The sequence below is a fragment of the Dreissena polymorpha genome, chromosome 3 (assembly GCF_020536995.1).
Source record: "Dreissena polymorpha isolate Duluth1 chromosome 3, UMN_Dpol_1.0, whole genome shotgun sequence".
NCBI classification, from domain to species: domain Eukaryota; kingdom Metazoa; phylum Mollusca; class Bivalvia; order Myida; family Dreissenidae; genus Dreissena; species Dreissena polymorpha.
Window position 1 is genome coordinate 98,840,317 of NC_068357.1, and position 23,728 is coordinate 98,864,044.

General features: G+C 32.8%; 1 protein-coding gene and 1 long non-coding RNA gene across 2 annotated transcripts in view; both read left to right on the forward strand.

Moving 5' to 3' along the window:
* LOC127872459 (hemicentin-1-like) overlaps positions 1–11,722 on the forward strand; it is a 67,084-nt gene extending 55,362 nt beyond the window's left edge. Inside the window, exons 7-13 of the mRNA XM_052415791.1 lie at positions 1,856–2,113; positions 6,515–6,772; positions 8,855–9,127; positions 9,436–9,768; positions 10,115–10,420; positions 11,232–11,318; positions 11,706–11,722. Of these exons, the coding sequence (XP_052271751.1) occupies positions 1,856–2,113; positions 6,515–6,772; positions 8,855–9,127; positions 9,436–9,768; positions 10,115–10,420; positions 11,232–11,318; positions 11,706–11,722 (1,532 nt within the window). The remainder of the gene's footprint in view (positions 1–1,855; positions 2,114–6,514; positions 6,773–8,854; positions 9,128–9,435; positions 9,769–10,114; positions 10,421–11,231; positions 11,319–11,705) is intronic.
* Positions 11,723–11,912: 190 nt separating this feature from the next.
* LOC127875482 (uncharacterized) lies at positions 11,913–18,583 on the forward strand. The gene is made up of 6 exons (XR_008047450.1): positions 11,913–11,968; positions 12,553–12,571; positions 13,195–13,254; positions 14,296–14,673; positions 15,040–15,085; positions 15,958–18,583. It is a non-coding gene; the product is annotated as an uncharacterized LOC127875482 (long non-coding RNA).
* The last annotated feature ends 5,145 nt before the right edge of the window (positions 18,584–23,728 follow it).

Below are 23,728 nucleotides of genomic sequence, written 5' to 3' on the forward strand. Positions count from 1 at the left end.
TTTAAATAATTGACGGTCAGACATGGGTGACGAACGTACTTGTTTTAATTACACTACAGTTGAACATAATACAAATGTTGTTGATTTTATTCAGTTTGATTAATACTCGTTATCATATTAAATCACCCGTTTTATCGTCAATAGGCTGTGTACAATTCAACTGTAAACATTTCACCTTCTCATACATTAAACATTTCAATAAATGAATATGAACGAATAAAAACAGAATAAATAAAACAATGATGTAAACTATTTTAAAGTATATGCATATTTAAACTTGCATCAACTTTCTACCGGCAAGTTAATGTTCAATGTCTAAGCCGATACTGACATTTCAATGACAGCTTAAAAAGAAATTCTTGTTCATAAATAGTAAGTATATTTTACTTATTTTTACATTTGTATTATGTCATAAACAAAATACAAAACTAAGACAATCTCTTATTCAATGATAAAGCTAAAATAAAATAAAACAAAGAACATTGTTTGTTTCCTTTTGTTCGGGGAAAAATACTACTTGTTTAATTAAAAGCCACATTCTCATGGCTATTGGCAATGACACAATTGCTAAAATAACCACGGCCTTACTCACATAATATTCTTGCACGTGATCCAGAACATATTATATTGATTCAACACTACCGCAATTAGTCAGTCGTTTCGAGTGATCTTGTTAAAGAATTTTATGAAAATTATAGTGCCACCTAGAACGCATATAGTGATCTAGAACTAAAATAACAATTGTATGTACTTTATTCGTTTATATTCACTATTTTCATACCATAATGCCTATATAAGGCCCGCATGATGTATCATGTGACATACAAAACAAACTTCATTATCCATTAATTGCTTCGGTAGTATTCATCATCTGATAGCATTAGTATATACAATCATCCTATTTGTACTCAGGTCGATTCTGCATATCGTGCATGAATAATTGGATTCTGTATAGTTTAATTTTCAAAAGAACATAATCCTCCTATTATTGTTGTTGTGCATTTTTCCAATTTATTGCATTTAAGTGTTTGCTTAAATGATAAGCTGAAGCATAATGTGTAAGAACTTTAATGATAAAGTTATTGTTGATTTAATTTAATTATATGAAATCAACCGTATTAAAAAATATTTGTTTAAATTATATATATATTTAACAGCAACAACAACAGTATCTAGCCTACAAAAGTGAATGTAGATATCATATATACTTATTGATCTTAAATCCGATTAAATTGATTTTGATTAATATATAAATATATATATACATCAATTGCATATTTAAAATCAAAAGCTATAATAGGTATAAGTATACGTACATTTCAGAAATAGTCTCCATAGTTCAGCGATGGTCAATATTACACAACATGTTTATTATTCAAACGTTTTTAAAAGACTAGCATGCCTGTCAATACAGTGAAAATGCACGCCTTTGAGGAAAACAACTTTTTTTCTGTATTTGAGATAAATGTCGCTGCATTCCAGTCCCGTTTTATATTTGTCATCGTTATGTTTTGTTGAGTTCTATTTCCGGATATCGGGTAAGTGTATTGTGACTACATGAATATATTTAAGCAGTTGAATAAAGATTGTTGGTTTGTTTAGGTCATGTGTTGATTTTCCTATGTGCACTACGCCTAGGAATAAAAACGATGGGGTCATAAAAACATCGCCTTTCGAATTCTAGGACATAATTAAAAAGAATTATAATCGCTTAATGAAATCAAGACATTTAAATGCAATTCGTTTTAAAATCATTACATAAAATTAATTGTCATAGTCTGAATCACACAACACCGTTTCTTTCATTTTGTATTTGCTGCTTACTCAATAATTATAATAACCTTGTCTACTTCAGATCCATCTGTTTCGATTCTTGGCAACCAGATGGTGAATGAAAACAGAAGCCTAACTCTTAGTTGTCAACTGTCAACATGCTCCACATCCGCTTGTACGTACAGCTGGACTTCATCACAAGCGATACCCGGAAATAGAACTCAACAAACCATGACGTTGACAAATATCAAACGGGACTGGAATGCAGCGACATTGTATTGCCGAGTCACCGTCAATGTGTCAGTATCCATCGTCGGATCAACCACAATCAACGTACAATGTAAGTTATTTATGTATTCATGCTGAAATTGTCGTGCAACACCACGAACATATTAAAGGACTCTCTCTTTTTGCCTCCATATGCGAAGGTTTTGTGGGTCGTGATCAGTACATACTATTACAGACTTAATGACCCACTTCGCGAGTTTGTCCCATCTACCTGAAATACTTTTCAAGAATTTTGATTTAAATTAATGTTAACTTAGCAACAATTATCAAATTTTATCAAATAAGATGGTTAATAACGTATTTTTGATATTGGTAAATATAAAGGTTGAATTAAAGAGTTTTTGACAAACTTTGATTAATGCATTAGCTTTTTATCAGAACATGATTTCTATGAAATCGCCTTAGGTATCGTAAGTGGTAAAAAACTCTTTAAATGTATATACAACACCTTAACATGGATTGACCAACATAATAGTGGGATGGCAATGGATAACCAATATATATTAACAATTATATGTATTGTACAAATCTAAGTTTTATCACCTTCATTATGGCATATTAATTGTATCTCTACGTCTTGGTCGAACGAACATTTGTTTGCAGAAAAACTGAACTGCGTCTATATGTCGTATGAACCAATATGAACGTACACCCAAACAGTAATTCGTAATTTTCAGACATTATAAATCAACCACTTTACGCATTTTCAATGGAAGAATAGGTGATAGGTGTAAACAAACATTCTATTCAATTAACGGTGCATCTGTCATTGATTACTTATGGACCAATGAAAGTAACTTTTCATTGTTATCAAAATGTAATGTAACAGTTGGCGATTTCAACGAGTGGAGTGAGCATGCTCCATTACACTTTTCATTAATTTGTAATAATGGTTTACCTAGTTACGAGACATTCACTGATGTTAAATATAATGGGACAGTTCGCATGGGGATGAATTTCGCTCAAGAATGATTTCCAAACTTTCCATTTTTAATGATATTGTTAGCAGTATTAATAATTCGAGCCAAATGTCAATTAACTCCATTTTAGATCAATTCACAGCCACAATTCGCAGTGAAGCGGATTAGTTATTCTCAAAATTGAAAACGTACAGTAATAAACCTTCATTCAATATTGACATTTGTTTAAAGCATGCAGATTGGTTTGACAACGAGTGTATCAATGCACGAAATCACTACAATTACGCTTTTAGATATTTTAACCTAAACAAGACCGATTTAAATGGAAAACAAAAGTGTTTATAAGAAATTAATTAATTTTGTTTATAAATAATGCATATCAGCGTAAAATGGCGGAAATTAAATCTTTAAAAAATAAAATGCCGAAAAAAAATCGAAAACTTTTCAAATCAAGAAATAAAGGCAATAGTTATAAGATTCCATAAGATGTACGTATTTAAACAGTATTTTGAAAATTTAAGTAACTCTTATTTGGAAAATAATAATAAAGAGGCAGAATTGTTTTGTTCTAATAAAACTTTGATATTGAAAATTGTACTTTTACAGAATTAGACCAACCTATAACGGTCAATGAGGTCTTAAATGCAAGTACATATTGGAACGTAATAAAGCGCCTGGTGGTGACTGTATTTTAAACGAATATTTTATTGAGTGTATTGATATATTATCCAACCATTTGTGTGATGTTTTAATAGTATTTTAACCTCGGGCTATTTTCCTGAAACGTGGACAGAAGGTATAATTATACCATTGCATAAAAAGGCTCTGATGATGATATTAATAACTTAAGAGGAATAACCTTTGTTAGTTCTGTTTCTTAGCTATTAACAACTATTTAAACTAGCGCATCGAATCATTTTTTGCGAAATAATGCTTAAATTTCGGATGCACATTTCGGATTTAGAAAAGGGTGTTCAACCGTTGATGCCATATATGCATATGTCAAGAAAATAAGCGTATGTATGTTGTTTACGTTGATATGCTTAAATGTTTTGATAGTATATAATCGCATTGCATTATGGCTAAAACAGTTCAGATCCGGAATAAAAGGCAAAATATTACGAATTATTAAATATATGTATTAAATGTCAAATCATGTGTTGAAGCATGCGCGACAGTCTCTGAACACTTTAGCTACGCCGTTGGTCTACGACAAGGGTAGGTAATGTCTCCTTTTCTGTTTTCATTGTTTGTTGAGAATTTAGAACTTTTTCACAAGATAGCATTTATTCTGGTTTAAATAAAGAAGTTATAATTTAATTGTATTGTTATTTGCAGACGATATGGCCATTTTTTGGTAAATCACCAGAAGAAATACTACTTCATTTAGACAATCTTTACCTTTATTGTAACGCTTGGGGACATAGTGTTAATACTGGCAAAACAAAAATAATGGTTTTCCGCAAAAGGGGTAGAATTCGTCAATATGAGATATGGACATATAATGGAGAAACTATAGAAGTCGTCGATAATTTTAACTATCTGGACACTTGTATTAATTATACTGGTTGTTTTATATTAAATCAGGAATATGTTGTAGGAAAAGCTCTTAAGCCTATGAATACTTTGCTTTTTAAAGAGATATTGGGTTTTAATAAATTAAAAGATATTGAACGCATTCACGACACATTTTGCAAAAAGGTTGTTAAATGTTAAAAACAACACATGCAATGCAACGGTGTATAGTGATTAGGTAGACACCCACTATATGTAAAAAGATATGTTCGTATTGTTAAATATTGGCTTAAAGTGTAAAAAGTGAACATATTATCACACAAACTGTGTATAACCAAGCGATAAATAGTTGTGATAAAGGGTATACAATTGGGTATCGAATGTAAACACGTTGTTTAATGATTATGGATTTTCATATATATTTGAACATGCAAATATGATAAATACCAAATCGTTTTTTTGCGAAATAAAATGTAGAATTATAGTGTTTAAACAAGAATGGTTTGGCAATATGAATAATTGTTCTGTTTTAGATGTTTATCGGATATTCAAAACAACTCTTGAATACGAAACGTATTTAGATTAATGGCCAAACAGTTTGCGTACATACCTTGTTTAACTAAGGGCTTCTGCCCACCCTGTGAGGATTCAAACTAGCAGATAGGGACGTAACCACATTCCTCGTAATGAACGATATTGTCAATGTTGTGGTCAAAGGGACATAGAAGACGAATTCCACTTTATATGGAAATATCCATGTTTACGTCAAATTAGGCAAACATATATAAAATCTGTTTACGATGTGAATCCATCAGTTTTTAAGTTCCATACTATATTGAACTCAACTTGTAAAATTGAAATTAAAAATGTGTGTACATATATGAAGGAAGCTCTAACCGTAAGATATTCTCTCACAAATAATATGATCAACGAATACTAAGTTTTTCCTTATTGCCAGTGAAATGCTATTTTACTATTATTATATAAAATCGTACTACTTTGTTAAGTATACTTTGTCTCAATTTGTTAGATTACATTTTGTTATAACCCATGCGTTGTAATATAAAGACACATGACAATATTTTGTCTTATATTTCATGTATTTAGAAGATGTACATTTGTATACTTCTTAATAAACTGTCTGTTCTGTTCTGTACATGATTGCGTTTTCGCGTAAAACCCGAGTATGTGTGAGTATTTTTATTCTCAAAATTATTAATATTATTATTAAACTTGTACATTATAAATACAACGATATTGATGAAAATTTGCATCAATCAACTATTTATTATAGGTTTAATCTTATGTTCATACTTTGTATGAGAGTTTGAAAATATACCCATGTTTTTGAATATTTATGGTGGCTGTGTTTTACCCGGTTTAAGTGGCGCTAGCACGACAACCCACCGGAACGCAAAGTTTAACGATTGCGACATTTATCGTTGTTTCGTGTTGTCATTATGTCTTCCTACACACCAGAACAACCTTGTTTTACTGATCCATTTTATGACGTGTTCGCGCTTATTATTCGTGCTGTTATATAGGCGAGTAAGCACATACGCCAGAACGCCAAAATGTTGCTCGCAGACGCGTAAATTATGACGTTGTCATTCGTACGTGTTGACGTGTTCAAGGGTCGAACAGGGGCAAAACGTCAACTAAAAATTACGAAAAAACGATACATGTCATAATTTGCGAAAACGTAAATCAAAGGCACCAACACGACACATTATTGATAATTGTGAGAATTGATAAATGCAATAACGTGTTATATTTAAAAAACAATACTATAAAATACAATACATATATCATTATATAACAGTTTGTATTGTTTGCAAATGTCGTTGGGCGTTATGTTTATATAATAAACCGACAGCATCATTGCATAGAATTCCTTCAGAAACTTGAATTATTGTTATAAATATCAAACATCGTGTATGATTTATTAAACGGAGTGCTAATTCTTAAATTGTGCTAACATGTCAAATTAACGTTTATAAATTACGTCTCTGTAACAGATGGTCCATCGACAGCCACCATATCAGTCAGTAGCCCAATGAAACTCACTGAGAACACATCGCCTCCTACTGCCATCACTTGTTCAAGCCCGGTCTGTAATCCCAGCTGCAATGCCAAGTGGATCAACGGTTCAACCCAAATACATAACAACACGCTTTTTATTACACCGGTCAGTCGATACTTGGCAGGATCGTACAAGTGCAATGTTTCCAATTCAGTTGGGTTTTGGACTAAACAGCTTGAGATTATCGTAAACTGTAAGTTGCTAACTTGCTAAATGTTTCGTTGACATTTTGTTTAGCGATTTTTTTCCCAAGTATTTAACTGCGATAAGTTACGCGTACCTCAAGAAAAGCTTGCAAACACAATATCATTTAAATCGGCGTTTTGATTATTGTCTATGACTTACTAGTTCGTATTCTGTAAATTTAGTATATATTAGCATAGGTGTTGAGCGTATACTGTTCAGGCAACCTAATGCGAGAGCTCTAGATAGAGATACTAGAATATTTAATTATATTTATAAACTTAATTAGTTACTTCATAGTCGTGATTCTTATGAGTGCAACAGTAAAACGTATAAGGTGCATCGTTATGTCCACGATTGTTTACCTGTTATCATGAATTATAACAATGATGAATTGATAAAACAATTCAAAATGTAAAATTCAATTCATTACAGTATGACCCTTTAGAACACATTCACCCATACTAAATTTGATTGAAAATTTTGTAATGTGTATTTTTATCACTGATGATTTCTTCTAGGAGACATATGTTTGAACTTTGATTTTCTAATATGTCGATTTTTTTTTCTTAATGACCAAAATGATAATAATCGTTCAGAATTGTCATTGAGTTTCGATTTAACAAGAATCATGGGTAACAGCATTGTAGCATGATTCAATTTATAATCTCAGTAAAGTAAATGATCCCTTGTAGTGCACATTCCCTGCCCATTTAACTGCTTTTTTTTTTGTGTATCACTATCTTTTTGATTGTCTCAAGAAGAACTGTGTGAAATATGCATTACACAGTTTAAAGACTAGTACAACTTAGTGGAATGCTGTCAGAAAATACTTTAAATAACTTGCATGTGGGACTACTTTTCGTATTCACGTGAAATAATATTGTCAGTCAAATAAAGAGCATCAATGGTAGATGTCGCATAGTGCATAAGATAGAATAATAAGGATAGTATTATGTCAATATCGTGTCTACCTAAATAGATATACAAATCGATATCATATGTTAACGTGAAAATAGACGAGGAGAATGCACCAAGTTATTGCCCTACGATTGTTTCACTGCTTAGTAATAACTTGGGTAAGCATGCAGCCCACTAATTTTTGTATAATCTCATGAAAATGGTAGGCTAACGTCCATATACGTCCGCTGCATACGTCATATTACAGCATAACATTTGGACACTTTTTTTGCAAACGTTCCCGTCGGAAATTGCACACGTCACCATTGACTGGTTCATTGTATATTTATATATTCACTTCTGTAGAGATTAAGAACACGTTAGATAAGCGGGCAGATTAATCTCAATTACTTGTTGTGGCGGAGCCGTAAGGCCGCCGCATAGATCTTGTTGTTCGGGACATTTTATGAACATTGGAAAACGTTTTGTAAGAGTTTAATCAACAAAAATACATTGCAATGAAAACCGAAATGAACTTGTGTCCGTTATTGTTGTCAACCGATTATTCGACATACACAATATGAACTGTTATAATTAAATAGAATTGTGTCAAGAAACGTCGCAAGCATGCACACGTGTAGGGCAAAGACATTGGAGAGATCCATTCAGATTCAGCAGTACTAAACCATGAGCTTGATCTATTTTGTTAATTATGAATAATAAAATATTAACCTTATTTGAAGTTTTTATTGTTTTAACTTATAAATAATTTCATTCAAAACTTAAAACTCAATAGTAAGGCGTATCATAGCTAGTAGACAAGTTCTCTCGATTGTTTTTGGTTCTTTGTCTCTTGACGTACTATGTAAGTATATTATATCTCCCTTTTTTGACAACTCCATGTAAACTAATTGAACATGGTATATGTTTCGATACTATAATTGCATTTGAAAAATATAAAGGCGGTTGTTAACATACAATAGTCTTATAGTTAACGTACTTCATATCTGATGATACATGCAGTAGTTTTGTTTTCGCAAATGGGACGACGGACGAATTTATTGTATACTTCGCTAAAAGTCAATTTCATAACTACTCTATATAATTACTATATGGTCTTAATACCTTGTTACGCGTTGGACTCAACCTAAAACTTATGTTGTCTTGATGTATGGTTTTTGTTTCCATTTAGACGCACCTGATGTGACGCTAAATTGGGACGAAAGCTCAAAGAAGCTCACATGTACAGTTGCGGGAAATCCCGACAATTATACGTTCCACGCCCTCGAGCACCGCATATTAGGTTCTACGATCAGAAACATCAGTTTTCAGCCGGGATCAGGCAGGTCACGTTATGCATTGTTGAGTTACCAGGACAAAGGATCTTACACATGCACAGTAGAAAATGGCATTCTCAAAAATGGCGCAACAAAACAAAGTCGCACGTTGGAAGTGGTAATAAAAGGTACACCTTTAGAAAACACACAGTTGTTATGATGATCGATACATGTGATTGACTTTCGCTTTGATGATTTTAATATTTATTTTGATTTGATTCATTAAGTAAGTATACATTAAGAGCGATTCCAACAGAGTTTGCAGCATGAACACAACACACAAAAGCGCAATAATCAAGTATAGGAGTTGTAACTGTAATACAGCGAAGTTTTAACATCAATTATTTTGCATGGTTAAAGATGCATTTAAAAGAAGCGTATGTGCATTAACATTTTTCGTATAATCGCTTATTAGAAGGTTAAGGTTTCATTCTAGACGTCCCCGTTTTGCTGGAACACACTAGAACGTATAACGTCTCAAAAGGCGACCCACTGATCGTCACCATTCCAATTTACGCCTTCCCAGCTGTTTCGAAAACCGGAATTATGATCAAGATAGGAGATCGGACCATGAGTACCTCAGACAATATCACTTTTAACATAAAGCACCATACCGGCTTCGTGGTTTTCCATAACAAGAGCATTGAAAGCATCCAAACGCTTTCATTGGTGATCAACGCGACGCAAGAAGAGTACTTTCGCAATTTTACTGTGAATTTCACAAATTCCGTTGGTACAACAACTGCATATTTTGAAATTATCCCACAAGGTAGTTTGATTGTGTGTGTGTGTTTCTTAAAATGTGTTAATGCGTTGTAGTTATAACCAAAATTCATTCTATAGACCTCAGAACTGCTTAGCCTTAAATTGATACGTCTAGATGAGATTCGTAAACAAAATATTTACGTTTTATAATACAGTTTTGTTTACCAAATGTATTTAACTATGTTGGACGACTTTTTATTATGTGCGCATATGTTTGCTGTTTGTTATGTTTCTTTCTTTCTAACTAACTAAATTGCATTTACATTGTTTAACGAATACATATTTGTTAACTGTCTTAAATAAAATAAAATACTAACACGCGTCATGAATATTTATTTGAACACAATTAGGACCTCCCGAAATACCGGTACGTTTTGAGCAACAATCGACAACGTATCAAAGCGTTTCATTCGCCGTCGAGTCCGGCTTCTTCAACGGCGGGGATCAAACCCTCGTCATTGAGTACAGACGAGTGAACAGCAATACTTTACGGGTGAACGGCTCGGAAGCTTACGTTGGAAATGGGAAAAATGTCTTTGTGGCGATGACGGTGGGTGATCTTACGCAAATGACCGACTATGAGTTTAGAGTCTATGCCTTCAACGTGTATGGACAGAGCGAGTACTCGGCTGTGGTACAAGTCGCTACTGCTCTAAGTATGTATACACATGCAATTGATATTTTGAATTGCCATCATGCGAAGTGAATGTTTAAATACCAGACGACTGAATAAAAAGATTACAATGATCAAGGCTGTTAAAATAAATGAACTTGGTACTACGCCTTATGTTGTACATTTCTTTTATGTAATACTAACCTATTAATACCATTATCAAAGTTAGTGCGGTGTTCATATATTTGCAAATGCATAACTATATTCTAGTATAAGTATGGCTCTTTTTTCATAGAAAGAGACCTCCTCACAGGTTCGGATGATTTTTATTTTATGTTATTTTTTTCATACATAAAAAACAGTAACAACAAAAGAACGCATGGTACAAAAATAGCACTACCAATTATAACTGAAAACCCGTCTGTTTATGATAAGTAAGCATTTGATTTGAACAAAAAATAAATAAAAGGTTACATACGCAAAACGATTTATTTATCTGCACTGTATTGTTGTTTTTATTGAAGGTGGAAAAACATATTGGGTATTGGTACATGTAAAGTATTAATTGCATAATGGAATATTATAGCATGGTAGACCAAGATGTACAGGTGACATTTAGTCTAATGGATTAGTGTAAGGTTCGAAATCAGATGGAGTTTATTGTTCTTTGTTTTTTATTATTATATTTCAACTGTTTAGTTACACAGTGTTAAGCGGTAATATTTAAGGTAGGTAAGGACAAACTTAGACAAAAACACAAAGCATGAAACAAGTATCTTTAAGATGTAAAATGATAAGGGGTTTAAAAATGTGTTCAATATTTTGATATTGACTCATGTCTTTCTTATTTCTAGATGTTTTAATGGTCGTTGGGATTGCTGGCGGCACTGCAGGCAGTATCTGTCTTATCGTTCTGGTTGTGTGCTTGAAGAAAAAGCGCGGTAAGATGCTTATTAGTTGTTTAAGAATTTTTGAAGTTTTGAAAGCATACTGTTATATAATAAATAAACATTTGTTGATTATACATATATTTCATTGGCACTTGCGGAAAGTCAAATTGTGTTCCCCGAAGTCGAGATCGCAGTTCAAAGTATTTCCCTTGATACGATGGGAAACTATATTTAGATAGTATTCCTTATTTTAAATAAAATATCTCTTTAGCTATATATTTCTTAAGACACATACACTTTATTAAGTGCATTAACACTAATGATAAACGTTATGATAATGGTAGTAATAATAATCATTATAATAATTTGTGTTTGATTTATTTTTGTGGAAAAGTTAAGTATACTGTTATTCAATCAATTATATATCTGTTCCTACAGATAAAAAGAAACAGTAAGTATCTGTTGTGTACTTTTTATACAATTATATTATATATTCAATGTTATATGTTGATTAAAAATCAACATACAAATAAAATAACAATCGTCTAAATTAAGTTTACAAGATGAAGAAAAAAAATAGATCGCAAATGCAAATTGTTGAAGCGCATCATGGCAATTGTTATTATTAGGTTGTTGTTTTTTCAGACCATTCGTCCCGTTTGCGAACATCCCCCCAACTTCAGCCGGGCAGAATAGTCAGGGTAAAACGAACTAATAAGAATTATTGATTTTTAATAAAAATATATTTAAAAAGCTTAATATATGAAATAGTTTGATAGGATGTGCACACGTACTGCCTCCGAAATACTGGATACTTTTCATTATTTTAACAACTGCAATATAATCTCTACTTCGTTCTCGATCAATGCCACCGTCCATGTAACGTAATTCTTTGCATCGATCTTTTGCGACTAATCTGAAAAATATAATGATTCATATTTGTTTGTTTCTCCTTGTCAAATCTTTTTTAATGTACAATTTTCTCGAACACTTAGTAACAATTAAATATACCATAACGGAATATGATAATACGGTCTGTGCGGTGGTCTCCAGTGGTAACGCATTGTTTAATAAAGAAAATAAACTATTCGAGTATAAACTTTCATTATTGCACCTGTTTAAATTCGTTGCTTATGTAAGTTAACATCATAAAGTTTTTGCGAAGTGTTATAAATATTGAAATATATGTCTAGACTTGTTTTTGCGACTCGTCTTATAGAACTCTGAACATATATTGTTTAATTTATGTTACCAGCATACACATTTTGATATTCTCTCGTTCCAGGACAAGCAGCGAGCCACGTGTAAGTGTGTCGTTGAGTAGTTCTCACTCTTTTAAAATGTATTTCTTTAACTAAGCTGGCTTATTAAAAAATATTGATTCAGGGTTAATATACCAAAGTTAATAAAAGTTTCTTTAAATTAAGAGTATTACTTTTTTTCATGTGTATTGTCAACTTTCGTTAAACATTGATGATTATAAGTTTTTATGCGATATTCACACTAAGACTTTATTAACGACCCCAGCTTTAATCTTATATGTGTTTTTGTTGTGTTGTATTGTGCTTTTTTGTACTGTTTAGGCAATTCTGACGCATTCGTATGGTTGCATTATTGCGTGTTTTTGTTTACTATGAGTTGTGCCTTTTTTAGTTATATTCTTGTTTGTTTTGTTCTGTTCAATTACACACATACATGTATGTGTGTGTATTTGAAAAACATGTATACAAAATGGTCGAGTTGAAAGCTTACGCAATTGAAAATGTGGGGGACGAAGGAGGGGGCAAAGCTGCTAAATGACCTTGTGTATATATACTTTCATAATAAACATTTACTCGTAACACAATCTGAATGTGAATTATGAATGTTTTTTTCTCATGAAGTCAGCATTCCGCACTTACATACTTATTTGTTTGAATATTTTTAGGTATGCAAAGGATTCTACAGCCACCGAAAACATCTACCTGAATACTAACACGACTGAATTGTATTTATTACTTTATGTTTTTACTGTGCCTATCAGTGATGTATTTAAACCACAAGCCTTAAACACACTTCATTGTTTTATGTACTAACACATTTAATCGTTAATGGATTAAAATGACAATATTAATATTTGTTTTAAAGACAGCAAGGTTTATTTAATTTTAATTTATGTAATGGTAATTGTACCATTATAGACTGTTTGTTGATGTCGAGGAAAATGCACAATACTTAACGTATATTTCTTTGTCATTTTACTTTAGTGCACAACTAAAAGTCTATAATGACAAGTGCTATGCTAACTCAGTTTGTAAAGCCTCAGACAGGTTGTCGTACATTGACCTCAGTTTATTTTTAACGATGAAACATAGCACGCCAACATAAAAACCCGTCCAAATGTTTATAAAGTATTACATTGCAATACTAACATCGTGAACGTTATAGTTTCCGTACAAAAAACGTGTGTTTTTGAGTAATTGTATCGCATTTATTAAGGCTTGATTACATAATTGAAATCATGAAACTTGTGCACGAATATAACCGAGTACAAAATATATAAAAAACACTGCTTTAGGCTCATTGAGATGGTGTTGACGAGTTGTAAAGTAAATATATATGCTTCCTTTATAAACTCGATACTACTGTTATCTTCCTACAACAAATCCATGGTCAACTTGAAAGTTCAATATGATCAAACGTAAACGATTAACTTGACCTTCGCTTTCAATGTCGACTTCAGATTTTGTTATTTAATTGAAGCACTTTCTAAAATATGAAACATACTTATTTATGTAAATGGGTTATGTATGATCTTTATATGGTTTCTTAAATATGTTCAATAAATACGTACATGAATCGAGTCCGCTTAATATTTCGACGACAATAATATTTTTTTATTAAACAAATCCACAGAATAATATTAGTATTTTAGTGAGGAACAGATATATGCAATTATAAAACCAGCAATAACATGAGTAGATATTCAAGAACGCCATTCAAGCAAAGGCTATTCATTGATTTACCGATGTTATTGCGGACTTTACAGACAAACATCTATGGACAGTAATCGGTGTAACAAAGTCGAAGACCATTCAAACGACGAAGAGGACTACATGAATTTGCGTTTGCGCACTCCACAAAGCATGGCTTGCGATATGAGTGTTAAAAACCGCACGTATGACACCACACACTTAGCACACAAGTCTATCGATACAGAGTTGGAACAAGGGAGTATCAACATAACAATAGCACAAACGTCTACACAGACACAGTTTGCAGCGCGTTATGAGAAACGCGCAATTATACAAGAGGAAGAAGATGATTATTTAAAAATGGATGCACCAAGAAAACCAGCTAAACATATGTATGAGAACACTCTGCTTACGCCGGTTAAAACCAAATCAAAGGAGATGAAAGGCGACGAGTATGTTCATTATGTTGGGTTTTATTATCTCTCATGTAAATGCATTCATGTGCAATCATTTAAATAAAACTTTAATTTTAAATAAAATGATTATGTTAATTGTAAGTTAAGTAAACTGTGTTAAACTAGAAAAGAAAATATACAAAAATGGAATACAATAAATGGGGTATTTATGGTTGGGTGAATCACATTTGCAGAACATCGCTTTCAAAAATATTGAAGCAAAACATCGAATGAATATAGTTTATGTAAGGTGCTAATAAATAGGCAGTAATATTAGACTTGGTGTACAGAAAAATGTTTTTATAATGCTAAAACGTACATAAGGTACATTTTATTTTAAACATTCACAATTTTTCTTAACAGATTTGAATATGATGACGTGACATTCCAGAAGTTAAACTAAACAGTTGTAAGTATACGTTTGATATGCACATTCGTGTTAGTAATTTGCCTTATATCCTCCCTAAACCGCAACTGTCTGGAAACCGAACAATTGGTCGGTGCAATACATGAACGTTACATAGAGATTCCAATGATGTTTGTTCGTAGATATTAAGTGTCCGAAAGAAAATGTTATGCCGTTGTCAATAGTTGTCATCATCATTTGTGAATTCGATTTATTGTTTCTACTGTCGAACAGTTTTTGTAGATCTTTGGTATGCATTGAAATCAAACTCATTGTTATATTCATCTTGATGCATGATAATCTACAATAAATTACTTAATACCGCGATTGTGTCGTAAATTCATTCAATGAACTATCTTACAAAATATTCAAAAGAAGTCATTATATTTATAAACACTCAGTAAACGTCCGATACCCAAATATCACTATTTTTATAAAAAGGAAAGGCAAAACAAATAAACACATTTAAGACTATTAGGCTTCTGAATGATACGCATGGGCGTGTATAATAAATAAACTTATTCAAATAATTCTTCAGTGCTCAATGTCAAGAGTGCAATAGTAAAAAGTGTTATATATCTGTGAACAAGGGTCATTTACAAAGACAACGAATGTCTAAATGTGTCACATAAACAGAAAACAAGTTAAGTTTTATTACGTGTTTGTGGAAACAAAGATTCCATATAACAGCGTTAAACGCGATTTTGTATTGCTTAGCTTTGCTTAGAACAGGACTGTCTTTTCGAAAGTGACAAGGTTTCAATTTTCCAACTTGTCATGTGATTTATGTCCACATTCCACCAATCGTATATTCTATACAACAGCATCTTATTTATATTACATTACATGCTCAATAAAGCATGTGCCTATTTCAGTATCGAACTACCCTGCCCTCACACCAACCTTAAGTACTGACGAAGATGACTACGAGGACACCTATACAAACAGGAAGCATAAAACAACCTAAACAACGTTTAAGCCCGTAAATAATCGCATATTATTTTAATGTAATCAGATACATGCATTGTTGGTAGACGAAACATGCCCGTGTTGAATAATTATAGCGTACATTCAATAAGACTTTCTTTCTTGACAGATATGATGTTTATTACATAAAGTCTATGATATAACGAGGTCGTGTGGTCGACGTGAATTTGTTCTTTCAAACACGAGCTGTCGAATGACGTAACTTGCAATGTATTTATGTATTTTGTTTTGTTTTGAGCGTTTGTCTATCAAGTGTAAATAAAAACACGTGTATTCTATTTAAAATATGCATTTCAACTAAGTCACGTCATACATACATTAGATCTATGCGTTAAACTTTTTATTTACGTATAAAGCACGTTTGTAATAGTGCACAAACAATATGTGTTATAGCATAATGCAATATTAAACTTGCTCAGGCGTTGACATTCAAATATGTGTAAACTATGTGTGTACATATTTACAAAAATCATGCGTTCATTGACTATTTTGCATAGTGTAATACACAATATAAAGCACTTTATGTTCAAAATATCTTTTCAATGGTTTTTAAGTTAAATACAAATTATATCTTTCACGTTTGTTTCAGACGTTTAGAATATATCAATATGTAATTTGTATTCGGCCGTTTACGCACTATTATTCATTTTATGCCAAGGTTCCGAATACCGAACGTGTTACGTTTGGTATATTCTTCATTTTTACGATGTTGCAATAATTATAAGTAAAAAGTCATTATTCATTTCTTCATATATAGCCGGTTAAAATTAAACTAGTACGTATGTATCAATTCGAACTCGTTGTTACAAAGGCATCCTCTACTCGATTAGAAAACTTCATGGTTTTTAGTAAATAAGTGCAGTCATAAACTTTTCAAACTGGTACTTGTTATGTTAAAATTGATGCGTCGAAACTACCTTTTCAATTAATTTTTGTCAAATATAACTATCCAATCGTGAACATATTTCTTAATAAGATTTGACATAATCACTGATCCGTAACGGGAAAATCACTTTTGCATTTCCGGTTCGCGTTTTATTTAGGCGCATTTCAAATAAACCGAAGGTTTTCGAATAGCAACTATTCCTAAAACAGTAGTAGTAAAACCAACACGTATAAGCTCATAAGCTGCTCCAAATGTTGATCACCATTTACTCAGATTCAAATGTTGCAAATATTTTGGAAAGATACACAATCTGACCATGTTTTATCAAGACTGAGTCATACATATAGCTTCTAGAACTTTAATTTAGACTCAGATTCGAACTCAGCCTAGATATTAGTATTGTCAAGATATCTTTAAGATCGAGGTTCTAAAACACGTTCAACAATAATAAGTCATTATTTTTATTAAGTGTTTATATTTTTTTGTGATTTTGCTGAGTGAACTGCTTTTGACCTGAGATGCACGAGATTTGGACTTGACCTAGATATTGTATAGTTAAACATTATATCCAAGTTGCATCAATATCACGTGTCCTTTATGAATAACGTGGTTACATGTCGATAACAAGATTGGTTTTACCTTGTGACTTAGTTTATTCACCCACATGACCGAAATTCGATCAAGAAAATGTAACTTACAAAACTTACAAAATTGCGCGAATTGTGGTAGAATAGCATTGCCAAGTTTGTTCGTATATGCGATGAGGCCAGATTGTTATTTCAGCTTATGTGTAAATAATACAGGTATTATGTGTTTATAAATTTTAAGTTTGATTGTAAGTCTCAACACAGAAATAGAACTCGCATGACGTATGCTATTTTTCTTTCTATTACAATTACCTTTAACATTTGGTCATGGATTTAGGTTTGATAACATGTATTATAATTCGCCTTTGTTTTGCTTTTTATATAATTTATGTGACCCTTTATATAAACACCAATTTGTATATTTTGTTAATACATAACATTGTATTATTTATATATGTATGTATGTGTGTTTTTGGATAAGTTTGTATTGTAGAAATCAACACAATTGATTAAGTGTGCGAACGTATGACGTATACAGACATATAACGACCATATATCGAGCGTAAGTTTAGGATAACAGGAAATGTATGTATTTATGTACATGTATGTAACTAACACGTTATTTGGTCCAGTATTTCTTGTACATGAACATACTTTTTTGACGTCTTTATTCTTTTTGTTTCACGTTTTTATGATTCTACGGCTTTTTTGTTTATCCCACGTTTGTTTCTACTTAATTGGACCGTCCACTTATGCTATATAATATGTTTATGTGTGTAAACAATATTTAACACACGTTGACATCAAGTATGATGAATGCATTTCATGAAAGTACATTAGTGTCAAAGTAATTTTTTTTTATTCGCATTCATGATACACAATGTGTTTATGCATTTTTGCGTTAATTCTACACAATTTGTTAATTAGTGTTTAAAGTTAATTACATTGAGATTGTAAGTACATTAGTTAATGATATGTCTAAAGGCTAGTTGCGATATGTGTATATCGTTGTGTCTCTCAATGTATTTTCATATGCATGTTACTGATATTCTTCAATATATATTTTTTCAAACTAAACCGATTTCCTCCATGTAGTACGTATGTCGTGTATGTCGTTTTCGAAGGGCGAGCAGGAGAACAGGCAAAAGCATGCACTGCACCAACGAAACCCGTCTTTGTCAACATGTAATACTCATTTCACATATTGATGCCCAAATAAATTCTCTTAAAAAGTAGTATTAAAACACATAAATGTAAATTCACGTAAACAATATTTGAAATGTTATTACAATTATGTCATGCGTGGGCGTCTTAGCTTATTTGTGCTAATTGCGTGTTAAAGATTCTTCGATAGTATTCCTAAAACCATTCAGATGGCGAACATATGGACCAATTTTGTTTTAAAATGACTGTTTCTTCGGACACTCTACCTTTGATAAATGCTTTTTGAAATTGTCAATAACCTCCGTCTATTACTCAATCATTGCACCTTGGAAATTCAGTTGTTATTTGATAAATGTCTTTACGATTTAAGTAAGGTAACTACTTTTGGTGTGCACAGTATATATGTCTCACAGTTTGCCAAGTTGTGCTTTTGAAGCTTCTAATGTCGTGATTAGCTGTCAGGAGGTAGACTTGTAGGATAAGAATCGATGTAGAGCCGCAGCATATGCGTGTGGCTGCAATTCTGTAAATGAATATTTCAACGAATTCAACCAGGTTGTCAAAGTCGTTGTGCCACATTCTTGCGACGCCACCTTTCTTGATGTACCGACCATTGGCGTAGGCTGGGTTTGAGCATGTGATCGTACTAGCAAGGTAGTTTGTGTCAATTCTGTTCAAAATGTAAGAGTTGTTCTCAAAGGTTTTTCTGAAAGGCCACATATAGATATACGTTTGGTGTGCAATTATTACGGGATGGCTGTTATTGTGCCAGTAGCGTTATATAAAAGTAGGCATAAGTCCATAATATTAAATGTAAGGTCTGCTACGTTTTTTTTCGTGTCGTAGCGACACAGAAATTCCTTGAGCTGAATCCATGGTCGGCATGATATTCCTTCAGGGCAAGTGATGGTATCCACTAAATTTAAAAATTGGAGCAATTTTGCAGCCTTCGCGAGATTTTAAAAGGAATATAGCAGATATATATGTTATTCACATGTCATTTGTGATAAAGTCTTCTAGGCCGTCAAGATCGCTGTCTAGGCCAATGCTTTTTATAACGTAGGACTTGTGATACTTTCTATCAACTGTGCTGAAGCGACCGCGACTCCGGTTTTGTTGCTGGAAGCCATCCAGTTGCGTAGCTTCGTCGAGATCATGGTGTGAGGTGTCCTGTTGGTTGTGTGCGTCGGGCTGCTCGATTACGCTCTGGTTGCGAACTGGGCTGCTAGTTACAAGCACTTGCTCTGATAAAGGTTAAGTGTCGATGAGTATTTCGCGTGAGTTGCACGATCATGTGCCGTTATGTTGTTCCATTGAGCAGGGATGCGTAGCTCTGTTAGCTTGTTTCGGACGCACAGTATGCTGGTTTTCGGTCAAAACTGATATTGACTTTGTCTGGATGCTTGCCTCAGCTGGAATAGCTTCTCGTGTACTTGATATGAGTGTTCTGATAAGCCGCACTGGTTTCCACGACAATCATTGAGGTTTATGTTGTTGAGCACGCGCACGTTGGTAATCCTTAGAATATCTTTGAAGATGCTACACATATAATTGTCGATGTGAACTCTTCGAGCATCTAATCTTTCGCCGTAATTGTCAGAGGCAATGTATTTTATGTTCACATTGTTTGAGACGTGTATGAACATATTTCTTTGCTGCTTCGTGTTCCGACTTACTTATTATGTCGCCAGTGGAGCGCCTAATGTCGACTTAAAGCCTTGGCGTCAAATCGTTTAACATAATTTTACTACTGTTTTTAATTGAGGTTTTAGCATATTGTAACTGGTCGATGAACTAAGAGTTGTCGCGTACCGTTGTTTGTAAAGTCGAGATATTATCCGAAAGAGTGTTCCGTGAATTTTCAAGTGCCATTAGTGTCAGCGATATGACTAGGATACCATTTGACAGAACTAAGTTGTCACGTTTTGTATTGCTCACATCAAGCTCATTGCTTATGATGTTTGAGCAGGATTTTAATTCGGACATCACTATGTGAAGATCATAATGTAATATGTCAATTTTCTCGTTTTCTTTGCAGATATTGCTTCTCAGTAAAGAAACTCTGCTTTCAGAAACGCAAGAATCTCTTTTTGGTCGATCATGTTCCGATCTGGAGTCTGATTCCAAGCTGATGTGTGTTGAGAATAGACTGCCTTTCCTTGTTGGGAACGGTAAAGATCGTCGACGATAGTAACATTTCCATCTAGGAATTCGGGATTTTCGAAACTACATAAGTTGTCTCCCATTCGGGTAGGTATCACGAGTATCTTGGGTAAAAAGCGGTCCCTCTAAAATGCGTATATGACTCATATCCGCGGATATGACCGAAAAGTGCGGATATGGACGAAAACAGGCAATATCGACACTTTTTCTGCAATGTTTATTTCAATCTTTAATTAAAAAAAAACACAATATGTGTGAAATATGTTAGTATTGTCTCAAAATATAACAATTTAATAGACATTATCATTTTTCCAACTCTTAATTCATATCCGCGAACATGACGAAGTGCCAGAAGATTGTTTTAGGGCTACACACCACAAACAATATAACCACGCCGACACCACATATGTTTTGTTGTATAAGTTTACATAATGTTTATATAATATACTGAATTTATTATTATTCTTGATGTCGTCTGAAAACTTTAGTATTTAGATATACAATATGCTTTAGAAAATAGTAAAGTATTTTTGGGCCGATTATCGCCAGACCACACGTAACTTTTCCCTGCTTATATTTTAATTTGAATACAAAATGTTGAATTTATTTAAATATACTGAATGTTATAAATGCAGTACATATTGTCTGAAATGTCACTGTTTCAAGTGGTATTTTTCATTTGAAAATAAATGATGATTTCGAATGCGCGAATATGATAAAATATACGAATGTGGATTATCCAATAAAGGATTTTTATTTGTAGAGCTGTAATAACTTGATGCAAGGTAAAAATATCTTATTTTTGATTGTTTCTTTTTATTTCATGCTTTCCGGTGGTTTATTGAGAAATATCAGTGAATGAAAACTGATAATTTAACTGTTTCAAACTGTGAAAATTAACAGTGAAAATTATCGATAATTTTCACTTTTTACTGGGAAATGACGTCATTTTTTTTTGACGAAATTACGTTATTATCCCAGCGAAAATCTTTAGTTAAACTCTTTAACAATGTGTCCAGATTTTCGTTATTCCGTCTTGGCAGAGTTGTCGTACGTGCGGGTATACCTACTTCCGGTGTTAAGGAAAACAATGGGGAAATACTACTGTTCCATCGTTAAATGCCATTATTTAATCGGTATAATCGGTAAATTAAAAAAAGGAGTAAAATTACATAAATTGCCGTAAGACTCATGTACAAGAAAAGCTTGGATGATAGCAATCAGCCGGAAAAATTGGTTTCCAACGGCGTATACTCGCGTCTGTTCCGACCACTTTCGAGGCGGAATCGGTCCAAACTCTGTTGACCGAAACAAAATTCCTTCTGAAAATTTACCTCAGCGCAAAGTAGTACCAAAACATGAAAGAAAGCAGCGTACATTAAGACAGCCACTTCCAGAAAATATCCCTGTCACCTCTGCCCTACATTTTCATTCGTAAGTACCAGACAGGTAACGTGTTTTGTAGTCATAATCCATTTTGTCCACAACATGTTCAAAGGGTTAATAAAAATATACGTTTTCCCTATAGTTTCATCCATTCCTATGAATTCAGCCACCAAATGTAAGACATATTTGGATAAACAGGAGGCATTTATCTTATTATTGTCAGATTCGGTTTAACATGATATTGAAAGGGTAAAATAAAACACAATAAATCTAGTCAAATTTTGATAATGTATTTCTTTTATTCTAAATATTTTTACATTCATACATACATGTAAGCGTTATGCATTTAAACCAACAAATTCATGAACATTTCATTACTTATAATGAATAATATGTCCGACACATAAAAAAATAATAATAATAAATAAACACACCCACCCGCCCTAATTTTCCCCAAAATTTGGATGAGAATCTACTTATTTATTTTCTATTGCCTAATGTTGAAAATTCCATTACAAATGTCTCGTTGTTTGGTTTATTTTTGGTGTTTTCACTTCATGTTTTCACAGATTTTTCGTTAATATTATGTTTTATAAGTGAATGCAACAGCTGTAATATTAATCTTAAACATATAGGCTTCGTATTTTAACTTATCGGGATATTATATGAACTGTTAAAATATTAACGAAAAATCTAAAATTTTACCGGGACATGCATTGCTTTTCAATAACAGCGCAACTATAATGGTTATAATCATTCTTGAAACATTTAAATGTAGCACTACGATAACCTGTGTTCATTTGAATAAATAAAATAACGTGCATATTTTTACGTACCAATAAACTGTAATATATAGTAACAATCAAATATAAGATATTTTTTACCTTGCATATTTAATACATATTGTGTATTTTTCATTAAACATTGAAATAAACATTGCAGAAAAAGTGTCGATATTGCTTATGTTCGTATATCCGCACTTTTCGGTCATATCCGCGGATATGAGTCATATACGCATTTTAGACGGACCGCTGTTTACCCGGGCTACTCGTGATACCTACCCGAATGGGAGACAACTTGTGTAGTTTCGAAAAGACCGAATTGTTGAAGTATGTAGCAGTCTTCGGCGTACTTTTTCGAATCACCACGGCCTTTCTTCCTGTCGGGCAGTTTTTAAATAGACGCGCACGTCTGGAAAACTCTCGTCGGTATTGTGGCAGTGTGCTGTCGTTGTTTAACTAACATATCTTGTAGTTTAGAAATGTATACATCTGCATCCAACCAAAGAGGTCATTGTAAGGATGACGTCATTAACATGAAAGGATTATTTAAAGACCTGCGATATGAGTGATTGCGAACTTTCTTCAACGTTTTGAAAAAATAAGCGAAGATGGAACGTACTTATCATTTGTGCTAAAATAAATTATATGATTGAATTAAATGACCAATGACAACAATACCATTTATATAATG